The sequence below is a fragment of the Salmo salar genome, chromosome ssa19, assembly GCF_905237065.1.
Source record: "Salmo salar chromosome ssa19, Ssal_v3.1, whole genome shotgun sequence".
NCBI lineage: Eukaryota > Metazoa > Chordata > Actinopteri > Salmoniformes > Salmonidae > Salmo > Salmo salar.
In genome coordinates, this window is record NC_059460.1 from 60707151 (window position 1) to 60727465 (window position 20315).

At 42.0% G+C, this 20315-nt stretch overlaps 1 protein-coding gene across 1 annotated transcript in view; it reads left to right on the plus strand.

Moving 5' to 3' along the window:
- Positions 1-20315, plus strand: part of kcnh4b (potassium voltage-gated channel, subfamily H (eag-related), member 4b) — a 72284-nt gene that overhangs the window by 4226 nt on the left and 47743 nt on the right. Inside the window, exons 2-4 of the mRNA XM_014158742.2 lie at positions 14902-15135; positions 16343-16468; positions 16767-16897. Of these exons, the coding sequence (XP_014014217.2) occupies positions 14902-15135; positions 16343-16468; positions 16767-16897 (491 nt within the window). The remainder of the gene's footprint in view (positions 1-14901; positions 15136-16342; positions 16469-16766; positions 16898-20315) is intronic.

Genomic DNA, 20315 nt, shown 5'->3' on the forward strand with positions numbered 1-20315 from the left:
CGGATTGCAGAGGTCTTGGAAAAAAAGGGTCAACAATGCAAATATTGACTCTTTGCATCAACTTCATGTAATTGTCAATAAAAGCCTATGAACTTATGAAATGCTTGTAATTATACTTTAGTATTCCATAGTAACATCTGACAAAAATATCTAAAGACACTGAGGCAGCAGACTTTGTGAAAATGTATATTTGTGTCATTCTCAAAACTTTTGGCCACGACTGTACTTAGTAGTCTCCAACGTTCCAGAGCATGTCTTTAAATATCTGCTCCGAAATAGCATTAAAAGATGTCTGCAGAAAGAATGGGGTATCAGCTATGACTTGACACCTTGACCTTGAAAAAAATCTATTTTGGTTATTGAACAACAGTAAGTGAAGTGGATTTACACCCGGTAACGGAATTACATCATGGGTCCCTGATCTGTACTATACAGAAATGCATAATTATGGATATGAATATCACTCTCTTCATGGTGATATAGCCTGAATAGGTACACAAAGGTTGAAATATGCAATATCCTCCTTTGCATATTTGGGTATTATTCTAATCTACACACTCGTTATTATTTTACTGAGCTCCACCCCCAAACAAGACCAAATTTGGTTGGACCGGACCAAATCTGAACCAATCACGTCTGTTTCACAAGTTTGTACAGTTCAGTAGAATACAGTACAGCACAAAACAGTACAGTAGTGTTCAGTACACTAGAGTAAAGTATAGTTCAGTACAGTACATTATATGTTCTCAACTCTAGTATGCTCTACTGTATTAAACTATATTCTACTGTAGAGTACAGCACAGGACTGTACTGAACAATACTCTACTCAATTTTATTTAACTTTAATTTACTTTACTGTACTCTATTGTACTCAACTGTGCTCTAATGTACTGCACTGTGCTCTCCAAACTTGTGAAACATAGACGTCTATGATTGGTTCAGATTTGTTCCGGTCTGGACTGGACCAAATCTGAACCAATCATCCATGTCTATGTTTGTGAACTTTTTGAAATTAAAACCAGTCCGGACCATATAAAAAAAACAACGTCTGTGGATGTTGAAATCAAGGCCGGGGGGATCTGACCAAATTTAAACTACTTTTCAATTTCCATGGACATCCAGTGTCGGTCGGTGCTCAGTGGGTAAGGATGCTGGTTACAGTAAATGGAAAGAGAGGGGGCTTATGGGTAGGTGTCAGTAAGAGCTGGGAAAGGTGACATTAAATAGAGAGAGAGAGAGGGGGAGGGAGGTGTTGTTTTCACACTTGCTTTGACCACCAGATGACAGAATAAGAATGGAAACAGTTATGAGCTGAACATAGTACTATGCAAGTGGAAGAGGGGTCTGTAGTAGGTGACACAACTGTGGTTTTTGACTGCTATACATTCCCATTGTAGCCAATTCAATTGCAGTAATTCTGTTACTGATTTTTGGAAAAAATCAGGCAATGTTTCTTAAACTTACAGTCATTTGGAAAGTATTCAGACCTTTTTCCACATTTTGTTACGTTACAGCCTTATTCTAAAATTGATTAAATAATTTTTTCCCTCATTAATCTACACACAATACCCCATAATGACAAAGCGAAAAACAGGTTTTTAGACATTTTTTGCAAAGAAATATACACAAAAAACAGAAATACCTTATTTACATAAGCATTCAAACCCTTTGCTATGAGACTCGAAATTTGGCTCAGGTGCATCCTGTTTACATTGATCATCCTTGTGCTGTTTCTACAACTTCATTGGAGTCCACCTGTGGTAAATTCAATTGATTGGACATGATTTGGAAAGGCACACACCTGTCTATATAAGGTCCCACAGTTGACAGTACATATCAGAGGAAAAATCAAGCCATGAGGTCGAAGGAATTGTCCCGTAGAGCTCAGAGACAGGATTGTATCAAGGAACAGGTCTGGGGAAGGGTACCAAAACATTTCTGCAGCATTGAAGGTCCCCAAGAACACAGTGGCCTCTATCACTCTTAGATGGAAGAAGTTTGGAACCACCAAGACTCTTCCTAGAGCTGGCCGAAGGGCCAAACTGAGCAATCGGGGGAGAAGGGCCTTGGTCAGGGAGGTGACCAAGGCCTTGGTCACTGTGACTGAGCTCAAGACGGAAGCCATTCCTCAGTAAAAGGCACATGACAGCCCGCTTGGAGTTTGCCAAAAGGCCACAAAGGCCACAAAGGACTCTCAGACCATGAGAAACAAGATTCTCTGTTCTGATAAAACCAAGATTGAACTCTTTGGCCTGAATGCCAAGCGTCACAACTGGAGGAAACCTGGCACCATCCCTACTGTGAAGCATGGTGGTGGCAGCATCCTGCTGTGGATAGGTCTTTCAGTGGCAGGGACTGGGAGACTTGTTAGGATCGAGGAAAAGATGAACGGAGCAAAGTACAGAGCGATCCTTGATGAAAACCTGCTCCCGAGAGCTCAGGATCTCAGACTGGGGCGAAGGTTCACCTTCCATCAGGACAACAACACTAACCACACAGCCCAGAGCTTGAGAGGATCTGCAGAGAAGAATGGGAAAAACGCCCCAAATACAGGTGTGCCAAGCTTGTAGCGTCATACTCAAGGCTGTAATCGCTGCCAAAGGTGCTTCAACAAAGCACTGAGTAAATGGTCTGAATACTTATATAAATGTGATATTTAAGTTTCTTATTTTTATAAATGTGCTAAAAATGAAACTGTTTTTGCTTTGTCATTGTGGGGTATTGTGTGTAGTAGAATAAGGTCGTAACGTAACAAAATGTGGAAAAAGTCAAGTGGTCTGAATACTTTCTAAATGCACTGTACACAAGGCAAATAATTTCTCCAAAACACAATATGTGTTGATATTGGGTTGCAGGGGTCTTTACTCCAATATTATTGTGTTTTGATGTATTTCTAATACCCTTTAAGACTTTTTCTGGTAGATGTTTTCTAAGACCCCCTTTCCATATTTTTGCCTTAAATATGCCACAAAAATCTATTCAAATTGACTCTTAGCTTTCATTTGACACCCAATTTGACATGCTCCTATGAACTTCACATGTTGGTGCTCACATGAGTCCTTTTACCTGGAAATGTCCATCTATTAATTTTACACATATACTGAACAAAAATATAAACACAACATGTAAAGTGTTGGTCTTATGTTTCATGAGCTGAAATTAAAGATCCCAGAATTTTTTCAAATGCACAAGAAGCTTTTCTCTCAAATTTTGTGCACAAATTTGTTAACGTCGCTGTAAGTGAATATTTCAACTTTGCAAAGATAATCCGTCCACCTGACAGGTGTGGCATATCGAGATGCTGATTAAACAGCATGATCATTACACAGTGCACCAATAAAATTCCAGTCTAAAATGTGCAGTTTTGTCACACTACACAATGCCACAGATGTCTCACGTTTTGAGGGAGCGTGCAATTGGCACGCTGACTGCAGGAATGTCCACCAGAGCTGTTGCCAGAGAATTTAATGTTAATTTCTCTACCATAAGACGCCTCCAACTTTGTTTTAGAGAATTTGGCAGTATGTCCACGTGTAACCACGCCAGCCCAGGACCTCCACATCCAGCTTCTTCGCCTGTGAGATCGTCTGAGACCAGCCACCCGGACAGCTGATGAAACTGAGTATTTCTGTATGTAATAAAGCCCTTTTGTGGGGAAAAACTGATTCTGATTTGTTGGGCTTGGTGGGTGGGCGTGGCTTCCAAGTGGGTGTGCCCCTGCCCAGTCATGTGAAATCCATGGATTAGGGCCTGATTTGAAAAGGGCCTGATTTGACTGATTTCCTTATATGAACTGTAACTCAGTAAAATCGTTGAAATTGTTGCATGTTGCATTTAGAATTGTGTTCTTTATATTTTATTTGGGTTAAGAGAGCTTTCTGTTTGTCTGAAGAGACTTATAAATATATTTTCCTTTTACTACTTTGTGCTTGCCTTGATGATAGATGCAATAAGCCAGTAAATATGAAATGAATTATTATGTTACCATAAATAAGCTTGATCGCTGGACTTGACAACACTGTTCCCAGGCAGTTGCAACATCTCAATGGAGCTGTATACTGTAACAGTTCTTGTGCTCTGAGCTGCCATGCCACACAGTGTAATTTCTGCATGGGCTGTCTTCCTTGTTTTGTACCTAGTGGAGAGACTCCAGGGACAGGGAGGCTGTGTCTCATTGTAAACTAATACCAGGGGGACAGGAGTGTTGCTGCTTGTTGTCGATTCACCCCATCTTCCCCCAGTCACCCTTTGTAACACTGAACCGTTGTGTTGCCTGACAACGCCTCTGTTCTACATACTGTATCTGACCAAGGGTAGCAAAGGGAGGGTATATTACTGGAAACTTTCTGTTTACTAGTAAACTACCTGAATTTTGGTAACTTTAAAGGATTTTATGATTTTATCATGAGACATCTAGTGGCCATTTTGGGTACTTCAGATTATCACAGGTGTCTGTAATTATCTCTGACTTTCTGATCTAAATATATATAAAATAATCAAATATGATTATTTTTAAATAATAAATGTAACGAAAACGCTGAAAACCAATATCCTATATATAAACCATCAACTTAGTGAATACCACTGGTATTAAATATGAGGATTTCAGCATGAAATACTGTATTCTTTATATAGGGCGGCAGGGTAGCCTAGTGGTTAGTGCATTTGGCTAGTAACTGAAAGGTTGCAAGTTCAAATCCCCGAGCTGACAAGGTGCAAATCTGTTGTTCTGCCCCTGAACAAGGCAGTTAACCCACTGTTCCTAGGCCGTCATTGAAAATAAGAATTTGTTCTTAACTGACTTACCTAGTTAAATAAAGTTAAAAAAAAATTTTTTTACAGACTTTTATTTTTTTTACAATGTCATTATGTCTTTGTTGTAAATGTTTTGGTGCCAAATTGGTGGCAGTTGCAGAGATAATTGAAAATAATGTCATTGTTGATTAGATGCTTTTTTCAAGGTAAAAATCGCTGACAAGGTAAAAATCTGTCGTTCTGCCCCTGAGCAAGGCAGTTAACCCACTGTTCCTAGGCTGTCATTGAAAATAAGAAATTGTTCTTTACTGACTAAAATAAATTGCCAGAGTTACCACAGATTACCTGTTAAATACAAAAATTACCCAAGATTCTGGTACCATTGGAAAATGATTGATAACCCTAATCAGACCATCAACTACAAATGAGTAGTTGTGTTTAATGTTTCTAAAAAGTTAGTTGTTAATAGAAGGGCATAGTTGTATTTTTCTCAGCAGATAATGAAAGCTCAGAAGCTGTCTTCTGAGCATGAAGCACAAATCCAATAACGTTGATTAGGGATTGTGATTGTGAGCCTTGGGTAATGAAACAGTATATTGTAAATACTTAATTGATAGGAAGAAGAAAAAATCTAAATGAAAAAATGTCTTAAACCATTAATATCATGACGTGATGATTACATATTTTTTGTTATTTTCATTACGATCTGGGACGAGCCCCCAAGTGCCCCCCAAAACACGTTGACCGAGCACATAAACAATTGATGTAAAAGCAGCCTTGCATTGGAGAGGTTATAAAATCAATCCAAGGAAGAAGTTACCACAGTAAATACATGTGTTTGTTATCTTATCAAATATTAGGTGTGTCCACATTACCAATGTCAAGCTTCCTTCCCCCTTCAAATGAATGATATAAATGTATGATAGAATTATCTTTATTCTTTGTAGGAAACAAGTGCCGTAACAGAGCACTATATTGCCCAACCAATATAGGTGGATGAGTAGCCTAAAGTAAGGAGGCTGATATCTCTTGAGACGCCCTAAGCTTTGATTGATGGTTCTATTGTCTGTCCGTTACTGTGTTACTACTGTAAGTGACTGGAAGGAGATACCAGATGCTCTGTCATTTTTCAAGATCAGATGAAGCCGTAACACTAAAGGTTATCATAAAAGCACTGTATTCCTTTCCTTCGCTTTCATTTTCTTATCTTGTAGCTTTGATGTGCGATTCCTGTCCAGTCGTGAATACGCTTATGATGTCTATCTCCAAACGTCAGTATCAGTGTGTTAGGCTGCCTGGAGCAGGGGAGGCCCTCACTTCCTCTCTATGCTCCAAAGGGTCAAGGCATGAACCTCAAAGCCATTTCCAGAGGGGCCAAACAAATACATAAGCCAAACCTTCTTCATTAAAAACCACAACACGGAGGCCAACTGAGTTAATTTCTCAATGCCGTTTCGGTATTTAGAATACATTTTTATGAGTGAGTCACTTGTTCACATGATCCAGATTGTCTGTATAGTTCAGAATTTGTGTAGGCCTGTTGCAATACCCTCACTGTAAGAGTTGTTAATTTTTGTTGTTGTCAGAGATGGCTTTTAATTTCTTCCTTTGAGTGGTCTTCCCTTAGAACTTTGTTTGCTTCATTATGGGCAGAAGCACAATAAAATAGATGAGTAGGCTACCGCAGGCAATCGATGTTGGAAGCGCTTACCGGACGCCAGAGCTTTCAAAGGCTCCGCGAACTGCTACTTGACAGAAACTCTCTGGGTGGCACAGTGCCCACGGCTGAAAGTGTGTGCGTATCTGCAGCTGTGAGTGTGTATTTCAATATGTGGGTGTGTGTATATGTTTGTGTGTATTTATTTGTTCATGTGTGTATTTCCACAGTGTCAACTCTCCAGTCTGACCTCCCCAGTAGCGGTAGGCAGGGAGGCAGCAGTCACCCTGTGGGTAGCATGGTTATGGGGCAGCTGGGAGCCGAGATAAGACCTTAGTTCATTTCTCCCCGCACACTTTTCCTTGAAAGGCGGTAGGCAGATAAACCAAGAGGGGACAAGGCGAGCGGCGTCAGTAGATTGAACCAGGTGGCGTCATTGTTAACTGGCTGATGAATGGGGTCTGAGGGCCAGCACTAAGGGTTGAATAGAAGAGCTGCCTATGACAGCTAGTGGACAGTTGAAGTGATTGGGTTAGCTACTTCTGTCTCTTTCTCTGTGTGTGTCTGTGTGTGTGTGTGTGTGTGTGTGTGTGTGTGTGTGTGTGTGTGTGTGTGTGTGTGTGTGTGTGTGTGTGTGTGTGTGTGTGTGTGTGTGTGTGTGTGTGTGTGTTGTGTGCGTGTGTGTGTGTGTGTGTGTGGTGTGCGTGTGGTGTGCGTGTATTGTGAGTGTCTTTGAAGCTGAGGGATGAGATAATAGAAACACCATCCTCTGTGGCATTCTGCTTTAAGGATGAAGAATGTGTTGTAGTACCAGGTTAGCTCCAGAGTAGACAGTCTGTTTTAGATTAAATACATTTAGCTAGATATGGTCATTTTACCTTGATTTTGATTGGGTCATTGATTTTACATTGAATGATCGATTGATACTGGCATTGAGTTAACTCTGTGTTGGCCAATTGTGCAGGTCATTGCTTGCGGTGCAAATATGTTCACTCTGAACGAGACAGTAACATTAACCTCAGCTAATGACAAGGGAGAATGCTACGTACCCAGCTAAGCAGCGCAATTACGTGCATCACAATGCTGCTCCGAGCTGGATCATTTTTTACTAAGGGTTGAAATTAGCTTTTGTGACATGGCCCTCCATCTGTGTGCTTTGAGTATCACATTCACACTGGCTGACTCTATATAGTCTAGCATCTCGTATGTATAAGGTGAATAGCAGTCTCTTGCTCTAAGCATAGTCCCAGCCTGTTGTTAGCTTAGCATCTTGTAGCTACAGTCTGTTATTGTTAGCATTAGCTTCTAGCTCCAGTATGTTGCTGTTAGCGTCCTACTCCAGTCTGTTGTTGTAGCATTAGCATCATACTCCAGTCTGTTGTTGTTAGCATTAGCATCTACCTCCAGTCTGTTGCTGTTAGCATTAGCACCATTCTCCAGTTTGTTAATATAATAATAATATATGACAATTACCAGACACTTCTATCCAAAGCAACTTTCATTCATGCCTGCATACAATTTTGTATGGGTGGCTCCAGCGGTAATCAAACCCACGATCCTGGCACTGAAGCGCCGTGCTCTACCAACTGAGCTACACAGGACCTGTTGTTAGCATTAGCATCTAGCTCCAGTCTGTTGCTGCAACCATTAGAATCTAGCTCCAATCTACAGTTCTGTGCCTTACAGATGTGTAATTAAATTATATAGAGGCAAGATCCTTGAAAGAAGTTCTTTAAAGCTGCAATATGTAACTTTTTGGGTAACCCTGACCAAATTCACATAGAAATGTGTGTTATAGATATGTCATTCTCGTTGAAAGCAAGTCTAACAAGCGGTAGATCTCTTCTATGTACATTATTTCTATTCTTCCCAATCTTACATTTAATTTTTTCATCTTTTAATTTTGGTTTTGTACACCAGCTTCAAACAGCTGAAAATAAAATATTTTTGTTCATGGAAAAATATTTCACAACGGTTTAGATGGTATAATGTTGTGTTACATAAACTATTAGAATTTTAGCAACCAGGAAATGGAGGAGTGATTTCTGCATAGAGCATCTTTAAGAGGATTATGGCCAAGGACTGAGGCACTGCGGAACACACACAAAAACGCTCACCCACACAGTCACGCTCACAGGCACACACAGGCACACACACACACACACACAGACACACACACACACACACACACACACACACACACACACACACACACACACACACACACACACACACACACACACACACACACACACACACACACACACACACACACACACACACACACACACACAGTGCTGTGAAAAAGTATTTGCCCCCTTTCTAATTTTCTTTACTTTTGCATATTTTTGATACTGAATGTTGTCAGATCTTCAACCAAAACCTAATATTCGATAAAGGGAACATACGTAAAAAAAAATCATAAACAGAATTATGCCCAATGCCCCTGTGTGGAAAGTAAATTCCACCTTACACTCAATAACTGGTTGTGCCAACTTTAGCTACGATGACTCCAACCAAACGCTTCCTGTAGTTGTTGATCAGTCTCTCATGTCGCTGCGTACGAATTTTGTCCCACTCTGGCTTGCAGAACAGCTTTAACTCAGCGACATTTGTGGGTTTTCAAGCATGAGCTGGTCCTCTCAGTTGGGATTAGGTCTGGACTTTGACTAGGCCATTCCAAAGTTTTGACTCGTATGTCCATAGAACATTCTTCCAAGAGTCTAGATGATCATCTAGGTGCTTCCAGGTTGCTCTTTATGTCTGGCGAAATCCAAACACTGCATTCCACAGTAAGAACCTCATACCAATGGTCAAGCATGGTGGTGGTAGTGTGATGGTTTGGTGATGCTTTACTGCCTCAGGACCTGGACGACTTGCCTTAATAGAAGGAACCATGAATTTTGTTCTATATTAGAGAATTCTACTGGAGAATGTCAGGCCATCCGTCTGTGAGCTGAAGCTGAAGCGCAGCTGGGTCATGCAGCAAGACAATGATCCAAAACACACAATCAAGTCTACATGAAAATGGTTAAAAAGCAACAAACTTGTTTTGGAATGACCTAGTCAAAGTTCAGGCCTAATTCCAATTGAGATGTTGTGGCAGGACTTGAAACGAACAGTTCATGCTTGAAAACCACAAATGTCGCTGAGTTAAAGTTCTGCATGGAAGAGTGGACCAAAATTCCTCCACAGTGATGTGAGAGACTGATCAACAACTACAGGAAGCATTGCAGTCATTGCAGCTAAAGGTGGCACAACCAGTTACTGAGTGTGAGGGGGCAACTACTTTTTCACACAGTGGAATTGGGTGTTGCATAACTTTGTTAATTAAATAAATGAGGTAAGTATATATATTTTTGTGTTATTTGTAAACACAGGTTCCCTTTATTTTTTTTATATATATATTTTTTTACCACTTTTTTCTCCCCAATTATGTGATAGTTACAGTCTTGTCTCATCACTGCAACTCCTGTACAGACTCAGGAGAGGCGAAGGTCGAGAGCCATGCGTCCTCCGAAACACAACCCAACCAAGCCGCACTTCTTGACACAATGCCCACTTAACCCGGAAGCCAGCCGCACCAATGTGTCAGAGGAAACACCGTACACCTGGCGACCTGGTCAGCTTGCACTGCTCCCGGCCCGACACAAGAGTCGCTAGTGCGCGATGAGACAAGGATATCCCTGTCGGCCAAACCCTCCGTAACCCGGACGAAGCTGGGCCAATTGTGAGCCGCCCCATGGGCCTCCCGGTCGTGGCCGGCTGCGACAGAGCCTGGGCTCAAACCCAGAATCTCTGGTGGCACAGCTAGCACTGTGAAGCAGTGCTTTAGACCACTGCGCCACCCGGGAGGCTCGGTTCCCTTCATTTAATATTAGGTTTTGGTTGAAGATCTGATTTAGTATAAAAAATATGCAAAAAATAAAGAAAACCAGAAAGGGGGCAAATACTTTTTCACAGCACTGTATACACACACAAACATGCTCACCCTTACACACGCACACGCATGTTTTCATCAGTTGATGATGCACATTGTGCACTTACAGTTGAAGTCGAAGTTTACATACAGTTAGGTTGGAGTCATTAAAACTCGTTTTTCAACCACTCCACAAATTTCTTGTTAACAAACTATAGTTTTGGCAAGTCGGTAAGGACATCTACTTTGTGCATGACACAAGTCATTTTTCTAATCACAATTCCAGTGGGTCAGAAGTTTACATACACTAAGTTGACTGTACCTTTAAACAGCTTGGAAAATTCCAGAAAATGATGTCATGGCTTTAGAAGCTTCTGATAGGCTAACTGACATCATTTGAGTCAATTGGAGGTGTACCTGTGGATGTATTTCAAGGCCTACCTTCAAACTCAGTGCCTCTGCTTGACGTCATGGGAAAATCAAAAGAAATCAGCCAAGACCTCAAAAAGACCTCCACAAGTCTGGTTTATCCTTGGGAGCAATTTCCAAACACCTGAAGGTACCACGTTCATCTGTACAAACAATAGTACGCAAGTATAAACACCATGGAACCACGCAGCCGTCATACCGCTCAGGAAGGAGACGCGTTCTGTCTCCTAGAGATGAACGCACTTCGGTGCAAAAGTGAAAATCAATCCCAGAACAACAGCAAAAGACCTTGTGAAGATGCTGGAGGAAACAGGTACGAAAGTATCTATATCCACAGTCAAACGAGTCCTTTTTTGACATAACCTGCAAGGCCGCTCAGCAAGGAAGAAGCCACTGCTCCAAAACCGCCATAAAAAAGCCAAACTACGGTTTGCACTGCACATGGGGACAAAGATCGTACTTTTTTTTTTGTCCTCTGGTCTGATGAAACAAAAATAGAAGTGTTTGGCCATAATGACCATTGTTATATTTGGAGGAAAAAGGGGACGCTTGCAAGCTGAAGAACACCATCCCAAATGTGAAGCACAGGGGTGGCAGCATCATGTTGTGGGGGTACTTTTCTGCAGGAGGGACTGGTGCACTTCACAAAATAGATGGCATCATGAGGTAGGAAAATTAAGTGGATATATTGAAGCAACATCTCAAGACATCAGTCAGGAAGTTAAAGCTTGGTCGCAAATGCGTCTACCAAATGGACAATGACCCCAAGCATACTTCCAAAATTGTGGCAAAATGGCTTAAGGACAACAAAGTCAAGGTATTGGAGTGGCCATCACAAAGCCCTGACCTCAATCCGATAGAAAATTTGTGGACAGAACTGAAAAAGCGTGTGCGAGCAAGGAGGCCTACAAACCTGACTCGGTTACACCAGCTCCGTCAGGAGGAATGGGCCAAAATTCACCCAATTTATTGTGGGAAGCTTGTGGAAGGCTACCCAACACGTTTGACCCAAGTTAAACAATTTAAAGGCAATGCTACCAAATACTAATTGAGTGTACGTAAACTTCTGACCCACTGGTAATGTGATGAAAGGTATATAATAGATGAAATAAATCACTCTCTCTACTATTATTCTGACATTTCACATTCTTAAAATATAGTGGTGATCCTAACTGACCTGAGACAGGGAACTTTTACTAGGATTAAATGTCAGAAATTGTGAAAAACTGAGTTTAAATGTATTTGTCTAAGGTGTATGTAAACTTCTGACTTCAACTGTATCCTGGACTCCACTATGTTTTGGGTCCTTTGTCAGTGTGCTTCTATCAGACTTCAAAATGGCCCCCTCTGTTGTGAGGCAACTACTGCCTCTTTTCCTAGCCTGATCTTAGAGATAACCACACTGTAGCCTACAGTATATTAGTTCTCAAGAAGCTTAGTAGTGAAGTAAATGTATATTTTCAGACATGAGACAGCGGCATACACTGTCAGGCTTAACACATTTTAAGCTTGAGACACAAAGCCTTTATTGACAACAATTGACCCTACGCCTTACTGTTGCAAACTCTGGCAACATTTTCCCGGGCAGCCTAATTCCTCATTCATACCACTGAAGAAAATCACTCAAAATTATCTCAAACTTGTTTTTAATACACAATTAAATGAAACACACACTACACCTTGCTGATAATGAGACTCTCGGGTACGTTGTGGTGGACTGCCAATACAATTGCTTCACAGGAACCTGGTAAAATTATTTTTCTAGTGTGGCTAGCCACTGGATGGCTCTGCATGCACTGTCAGCATGCAGTCAAAGCTACAAACTACTTTTGGAGCTAACTAGTGCTCTCAAATCGTATCCTGATGTTGACAGCAGATTAGTTATATACATAATATAACTTAACTAGCTAACATACGTTTGGAGAAAACAAGTTATATTAACTAGCTAGCTAGCGTTAGCAACACTGGTAGTTCATGAGAGCTAGCTAGCCAGCTAGCAAACAATACAACAAAAATGATTCTTAAAAATACTCCAACAGGCTCAATTCAATCTATCACAGCTAAAGGACAACCACAATGCGGGTTCACTCGGAATCTTTATTCTGTGCTGTGATTTTAAGGATAGGTGTGTTCAGGACAATATCTGTGTCAATACCCAATAACAACATCCACAAGAGGAACTTGTGGGGTATGTTGGTGTTTACAGCGTTAACATTCGGAGTGAAGCAGCGGTGTGGTTTTCCTGTATTTACAATTGATTAAATTGGGGCAGTTGCATCAATGAAGAAAGTTTCAAATCCAACACTAAAGATGACAGCGCAAGTGAGCATGGTTAGTCAGTATCAGAGAATGAAAAATACATTACAGTACAGAATAGCTCAACATTTTGGTGCCAAGATATTCTTACACTGTGATTTATGGGGTACCCTTGACCCACTTGGGAGACAATATAGAGATACTGCTGACTAGAGTTAGTGCATGTATTCTTAGACCAAATTGCATAAGCTGAAGATGTAAAGGGTTGAGTTTAGCAAAAACCTTAACCCCCAAGAATGGTCAAAACAAATTGTAGTCGATAGGCCTACTCTGCTACATGTAGATAGTGTTTGACAGTTAGGACTACAAGATAACAAGTAAAGAGTACATGGAGGCCTATAGTATTTATTACGTTGTCAGTGTTTCTCTCTGGACCTCAGGAGTTATTGGCATTGGTTCAGTAGACGCTCATTGTTTGACACTCTTTGAACTTGTTTGGTGAGGTGCAGTTTTCTTACATTTTATAGCTACAAAACGATAAAACAGTCAGTGTGTCCTCATAACGAACCACTTTAATCCCCCAATTCAGACTCTTTCACAAAGGGCCATAAATACCCAATCAAGTGTCAGGTTCTCAAGACACAGCTTGCCAGGAACCGTGTGCCACGAAACTTCCATTGACTGCCGGTGTCGAGGCGGTGGATCCGGTTGCTGCTGCCCGCTTCTCTTTATGTAATTCCTCTGTGGCGGTTTTGTTGCCGCTCGCTGCACGCCCGTGAAGGCTGTCACCACTTTGAAAAATCCCCAGTGGATGGCTTCCTGACTGTCGAGGACGGGCAATTAAAGCGCTAGTTTGTCTAAAGCGTGTCGTCAGCTGCTTAGCTCTCCTTCGTCGTGCTCTTGCGCTCCTCCTCCGAGTGTATCCTACTCCCTCTGGAATTTTGAATCGCCGGTGGTGTGTGTGTCAAGCTTGCCTTGATTCAGTCTTTGACTTGAATGTTTTTACATTGGAAACATTGTAGCCTTCCTCCTCAAGGAACCTAGGTTACATACCTAGTGAACATGTAGACCTAAAGTGTCGATCCAAATCCCTGCCCTTACTTCAACACCGAGATGTTTAAATGATGTAAATGCCAGTTATGCCAGACACAGTCAGGTGTACTTGACTGTTGCTTTTCAGCACCACAAACTGCTTACGGTGCACAGTTATTTTATTCTGTGGAATACAGGTGGGAGAGCATGTCTGTTGCCACTGGGCATATGTGAACATATTGTTATGTGATCCCTACATTTACAGGAATGGGTTGATTCCCTGGGTAGATGTATTGGTGTTTGGTAATCTGTGGTGGTAGAGCCTGCAGGCATAGCTAAACTAATAGAGGTTGTGATCCCAATAAATCTCTACTTTCTTCCAAAATGTGCACTTGCTCACTTCCCTTCATGGATTTTAAGGTAAATGACTGGTCCCTCTTGCCCATGCATACAACAATCCAATGCTTTTGCAGTGAACACGTGCAGCCTTGGAGAGAAAGGAGAGATTATTGGAATTTAGCCATAATGTTTGAATACAGCACTGATGCTCTGTGAGACTACTATTGTACTGTTTAGGCTGACACTGTCCATGGTGCTGATGAGATGGAGAGAAAAAAGGGAAATAGAATGGGGGTAGATGGAGAGCGAGGTGTGGATAGAATGAAAGGGCAAGAAGAGCATTGTTTTATGTCAGATGGGCTGGTGCTTGGTGCTCTGCCAGGAATTGCTACCTATTAGGCAGGCATAGGCCTACCTATTACTGTAAGTCTATATAGCCCATGCAAGAACCAAACAGTTCTTTCCAAAAACTCCTGATTAACAAACATTCTCATTCTCTTCCTCGACCCCACAGACAGCAACTTCCTGCTGGGCAACGCGCAGGGCCATCGCGGCTACCCAATCGTCTACTGCTCGGACGGCTTCTGCGAGTTGACGGGCTTCGCGCGCACCGAGGTGATGCAGAAGAAGTGCAGCTGCCGCTTCCTGTACGGCAACGACACCAGCGAGCATGTGGCCCAGCAGATGGAGAAGGCCCTGGAGGGACGAGAGGAGTTCCAGACTGAGGTCCACTTCTACAAGAAGAACGGTGAGAGTGAGACCGTAGAAATAGAATTCTATTCTATTTAATGGGGATGTCTGTTCTAGAGATTCTATTGCGATGATTGAGTGTGCCCTCGAGCATAGACGCAGACCTGGGTTCAGCTACTATTTGAAATCTTTCAAATACTTGGAGCTTTTGCTTGGAGCAGTTTGCCTGGAGGGCCATATGGGTGGGGTTTGCAGTTTGGGACTACTCTATTAGTCCATTAAACCAGGCACACTCATTCAAGAACCGATAAAGTATTTGAAATCAGCACCATACTACATACTACAAAATGCACCATGCTATTGACAGAGTTCAATCTGAGCAGTTTGACCTGAGTGAAGAGTTTGGACAAGGTCAGGTCTGAATTTGGAGAGCTCAAGCTGTGACGGAGGTGAGCCTGTAACCCATGAGGGATGGAAGGAGCTAATAGCAAGCAGAGACGGAAATATGGACGAGAATCTATGCAGTCAGTTTAACAGGGCTGCAGTGTTTACCTCAAGGAATTAGTGTGTGTGTGAGTGCGTGTGTGTGTGTGTCCATGTGTGAACATACACTAGCCTCTGAATGACTGAATTTTAAGTAGGATTCTAAACTAATTTCTTAGAAAATTGCCAGTGTTGTCCTGTGGCCCACAATAAGATGTAGCGCGTGCACACAGAACACAGCACTAAGAGCTTCTCCCACCTCCGAAACAGGCTTATTATAAGCTATGTTCCCTCAACAGAGACCAAAACCGTACACAAGAAATGGTGTGAACCACTGTGTTGCTAATTACTGAATGGAAAGTTTGTTGACAGTCTGGGTGTCTACAGATCTAAATAAAGCAAGAGACCCGGAATTGCTACTGAATTGCTACCGAAATGCTACTGAATTGCTACTTTAGCTAAACTCAGCCTTAACATTAGACATCTATTGCAGGGTTTCAACTCTCCCTATCCAAGGAGACCAAGAGAGCTTAGCTAGCCAATGTGAGCGATCGGTTGCAAGAGTTGTTTTCTTAAGGACAATGCTCTGAACCTTTATCTGCTTTATCACTGTTATTAAGGAAATGCCAGCAGTACCCTTTTCATTCTTAGCAACGTCCTTTTTTTGCGGTATCATTTTTCATTAATTTATTTATTCATTACATGTAATGATGCAAGGAAGCTCATGGATCATGTCCTACATTTTTTTTCTCAATAAATCTTTGTTTGTTTGATTTGTTCAGGGACCTCTTTCTGGTGCCTACTGGACGTTGTGCCCATAAAGAACGAGAAGGGGGAGATGGTCCTATTCCTCTTCTCATTCAAGGACATCACTGACATACACGGCAAAGTGCATCACAAGAAAGAAGGTAGGCCAAACTTCAAATTGCTCTCACCAAAAACTATTTTCCTTTGGTTTGGATGTGATTTATGATTTACCATCTTTTTCCCCTCCGCTTTCATCTCCGCAATGTTCTCCTGTTTGTCATTATTATTTATTTATTATGCCGTTGGGCAGCCATTTTGTTAAATTCAAAGATATTGTTTGAGTAGTTAAATCATATAGACACCAAGCTGTAGACTTGTATTGTCTTGTGACATGACACAAGCGTGTTAAAAAACAGATGGAAGTCGTCATGGAGATGACTGTGTGATTGGACGTTTCAGAGGATAAGAGGCGGAGCAGGAAGAGTGGCAGCTCTCACTTCAGCGAAGCCAGGAAGCGGGGGCGGACCATGATCTACCATCTGACCAGCCAGTTCTCCAGAGGCGGCAAGAGAGAGGTCAACCTGGGCAGTGTGAGTACTGGGACCGCCTCTATTCATTCTTCTATTGGTAAATTTGGTTGATTAGCTGATTCCTGATTGGTTAATTGGTTCACATACGTGCGTTGTGCTTTCATGAAAATAATCTCCATAAGTTTGTTGACGGCTAAAATGGCTTCTTTCTTTCAATTTCATCTGTGATGTAAACTGTTTGGATAATTATTGAGCAAGGAACAACAATCATTCAAACTTTAACCAAATTCATAATGGTCATTTTTAAGTTCATATACTCAAACTTATCCCAAAGATAAATGGGTATTTCAAGTACCCAATAAAACTAGAATGTGTGAAGTTCAAAGCCTCTGTTTGGGCTTGTCAATAAATAACTAACAAAAGACAGGTTCTACATCATACAGTTCCACTGGTGTGGTCTAACATGAAACTCCATTTCTCCCTCCTCTGCAGGTTGAAACTGGAGTCACAGCATTAAAATGGCAAAATCTTAGCCTCCCAGCCATGGTTGCCGGGAGACTCAAGGCAGTTTCTAAGGAATAGAGTCACTGGCATTGTGGATTAAGGGTCAGAGTGGAAACTAATTACATCATCACACTGGGTGTTACTGGGTTTCAACTAGACAGCCACAAAGTCAGATTCCACAGCCACAAAGTCAGAATTGGTTATACCAATTAGCTTTTTGGTCTTAATGTAAGGTTAGGCACAAGGTTAGTAGTGTGGTTAAGTTTAGGTTTTCAAATCAGATTATATGAAGATACATTTTCGAAATGGGCGGGATTTAGCCAAAATTCTAACTTTGTGGCTTTGTTAACTAGTGACAACCGTGTTACTGTGGCTGTCTTGAACATGGCAATGCTGCACTAACAGCAGCTGCGTTATATAGGTCATTATATATGTCCCTGATGGTTTTCTTACTCCCCTGGGTGTTGGGATGTCTATAGTGCGTATAGGGCCTCCAGAGAGATTTTTCATACTGTAAAGCAGGGGCTGAGGGATGTGTTCCAGGCCAGCCCACCTTGCCCCTTCTTGGGCATCGGTGTGCTACGCCTCCCCCTCGTCTGCCAGAGGCCTGGTGCCACGCTTCCGATCCCACCTACTCGCAGATGGCACTGTTTACGCCGCCATACACACTCACTCACACCTGCTCGGGAATGAATCACACTCGGACACACAGACGCATATGCTCACGTACCCGCACACGGACATACACACTGGCGCACACAGCAATTCCCATGTACACTCCGCTTCCCACAAAATTCTACACACGCATGCACAAACCAGGTCATTTTCAAAGTCAGACTCATCTCTTGGGTGGCTGCTGAAAAATCACTAATTAGAGGATTAGTAGCAAACCTACAACTCTGTTATTTTTTAGCACCGGTTAAGTTGACTGAGAACACGTTCTCATTTACAACAACCACCTGGGGAACAGTTACAGGGGAGAGGAGATGAATGATCCAATTGGAACCAGGGGATGATTAGGTGGCCATGACGGTATGAGGGCCAGATTGGGAATGTAGCCAGGACACCGGGGTTAACATCTCTACTCTTACGATAAGTGCCTTTAGTGACCACAGAGAGTCAGGACATGTTTACCGTCCCATCCAAAAGACAGCACCCAAACACAGGGTGTCCTTGAACCAAAGAAAAGAGTGCCTACAACACCACTTCCAGCAGCATCTGGTCTCCCATCCAGGGACTGACCAGGACCAACCCTGCTTAGCTTCAGAGGCAAGCCAGCAGTGGCATGCAGGGTGGTATGCTGCTGGCATTTCAATATATGGCATTAAAGCTGGAATCCATACTTGGGGAAACTGCCGTGTCAGTTTGCAATATTACAAAAACAAAGAAATTACTTCAAACAACGAATACTGTTTTTGTCCCTCTGACATCATTGGATAACATTGCACATCATTGCATGTGCGATAAAACAGCAGAGTATGCTGCAAAAAATGTTTTCACGATGCTGGATGCTCCTCTCCTCCATTTCAACAAAAACAATAACAAATGCGCTGGGGCGGACAGTGGCGCTGTTTCAACTTGTGCAGATTTCAGCTTTAAGATTATGTTTACCTGCTATAGATAAAATATATTAAAAGATAGATTGTCCCTTACCCACTGCAGGTTGATAAATCTAAATGATATTATTATAACATAATTTTAACACAATATCATTAACATAGTATTACATATTATTATGAACATCTATTATTACAGTATATTTGGGGAACATGGCAGTATATTGTAACATATATTGCAGTACCATAGGGATATGGTAATTGTAGCTGTTTCTCTTGGCATTTTCATCTACCTAGAGACCCAGAATGAGGATCATGTTTCCTCTCCAAGTGTGAGTGTGTGACAGAGGGGGACGCCAACTATAAATCCAACACAGAGGGAGGTGGAGAGATGACACTCTGTCATATGTGCGCTCGCGTGTGTGCACATGTGTGTAGAGAGAGTGTTTTGGGTATTTAAAAAAAGCTTGTGGTGTGTGTGTGTGTGTGTGGTCATATATGCGCACAAGTATGAGGTATTACTCTTCTCTCTATATTACACACACATGGGATTTCTATAATCGTTGCTGGCTAAGTTACAGGACTTACTCATTTACATTCTTGGAACGCTCATGGGATCACAGAGAATCAGTCTCTCTCTCTCTCTCTCTCTCTCTCTCTCTCTCTCTCTCTCTCTCTCTCTCTCTCTGTCTCTCTCTCCGTCTATCTCTCCCTCTCCAGACCCATTCCCTTTTTCCACATTTTGTTACGTTACAGCCTTATTCTAAATTGTATTAAATCCATTGTTTCCCTCATCAATCTACACACAATACCCAAATAGAAAAAATAAATACATTATTTACATAAGTATTCAGACCCTTTGCTATGAGACTTGAAATTGAGCTCAGTTGCATCCTGTTTCCAATGATTATCCTTGAGATGTTTCTGCAACTTGATTGGAGTCCCCCTGTGGTAAATTCAATTGGCCATGACGTCAATGGAATTGTCCCGTAGAGCTCCGAGACAGGATTGTGTCGAGGCACAGATCTGGGGAAGGGTACCCAAAAATTTCTGCAGCATTGAAGGTCCTCAAGAACACAGTGGCTGGATGAAGTTTGAAACCACCAAGACTCTTCCTAGAGCTGGCCGCCCGACCAAACTGAGAAATCGGGGGTGAAGGACCTTGGTCAGGGAGGTCACCAAGAACCCAATGGTCACTCTGACAGAGCTCAAGAGTTCCTCTGTGGATATGGGAGAAACTTCCAGAAGGACAACCATCTCTGCAGCACTCCACCAATCAAGCCTTGATGGTAGAGTAGCCAGACGGAAGCCACTCCTCAGTAAAAGGCACATGACAGCCCTCTTGGAGTTTGCCAAAAGACACCTAAAGGACTCTCAGACTTTGAGAAACAAGATTCTCTGTTCTGATGAAACCAAGA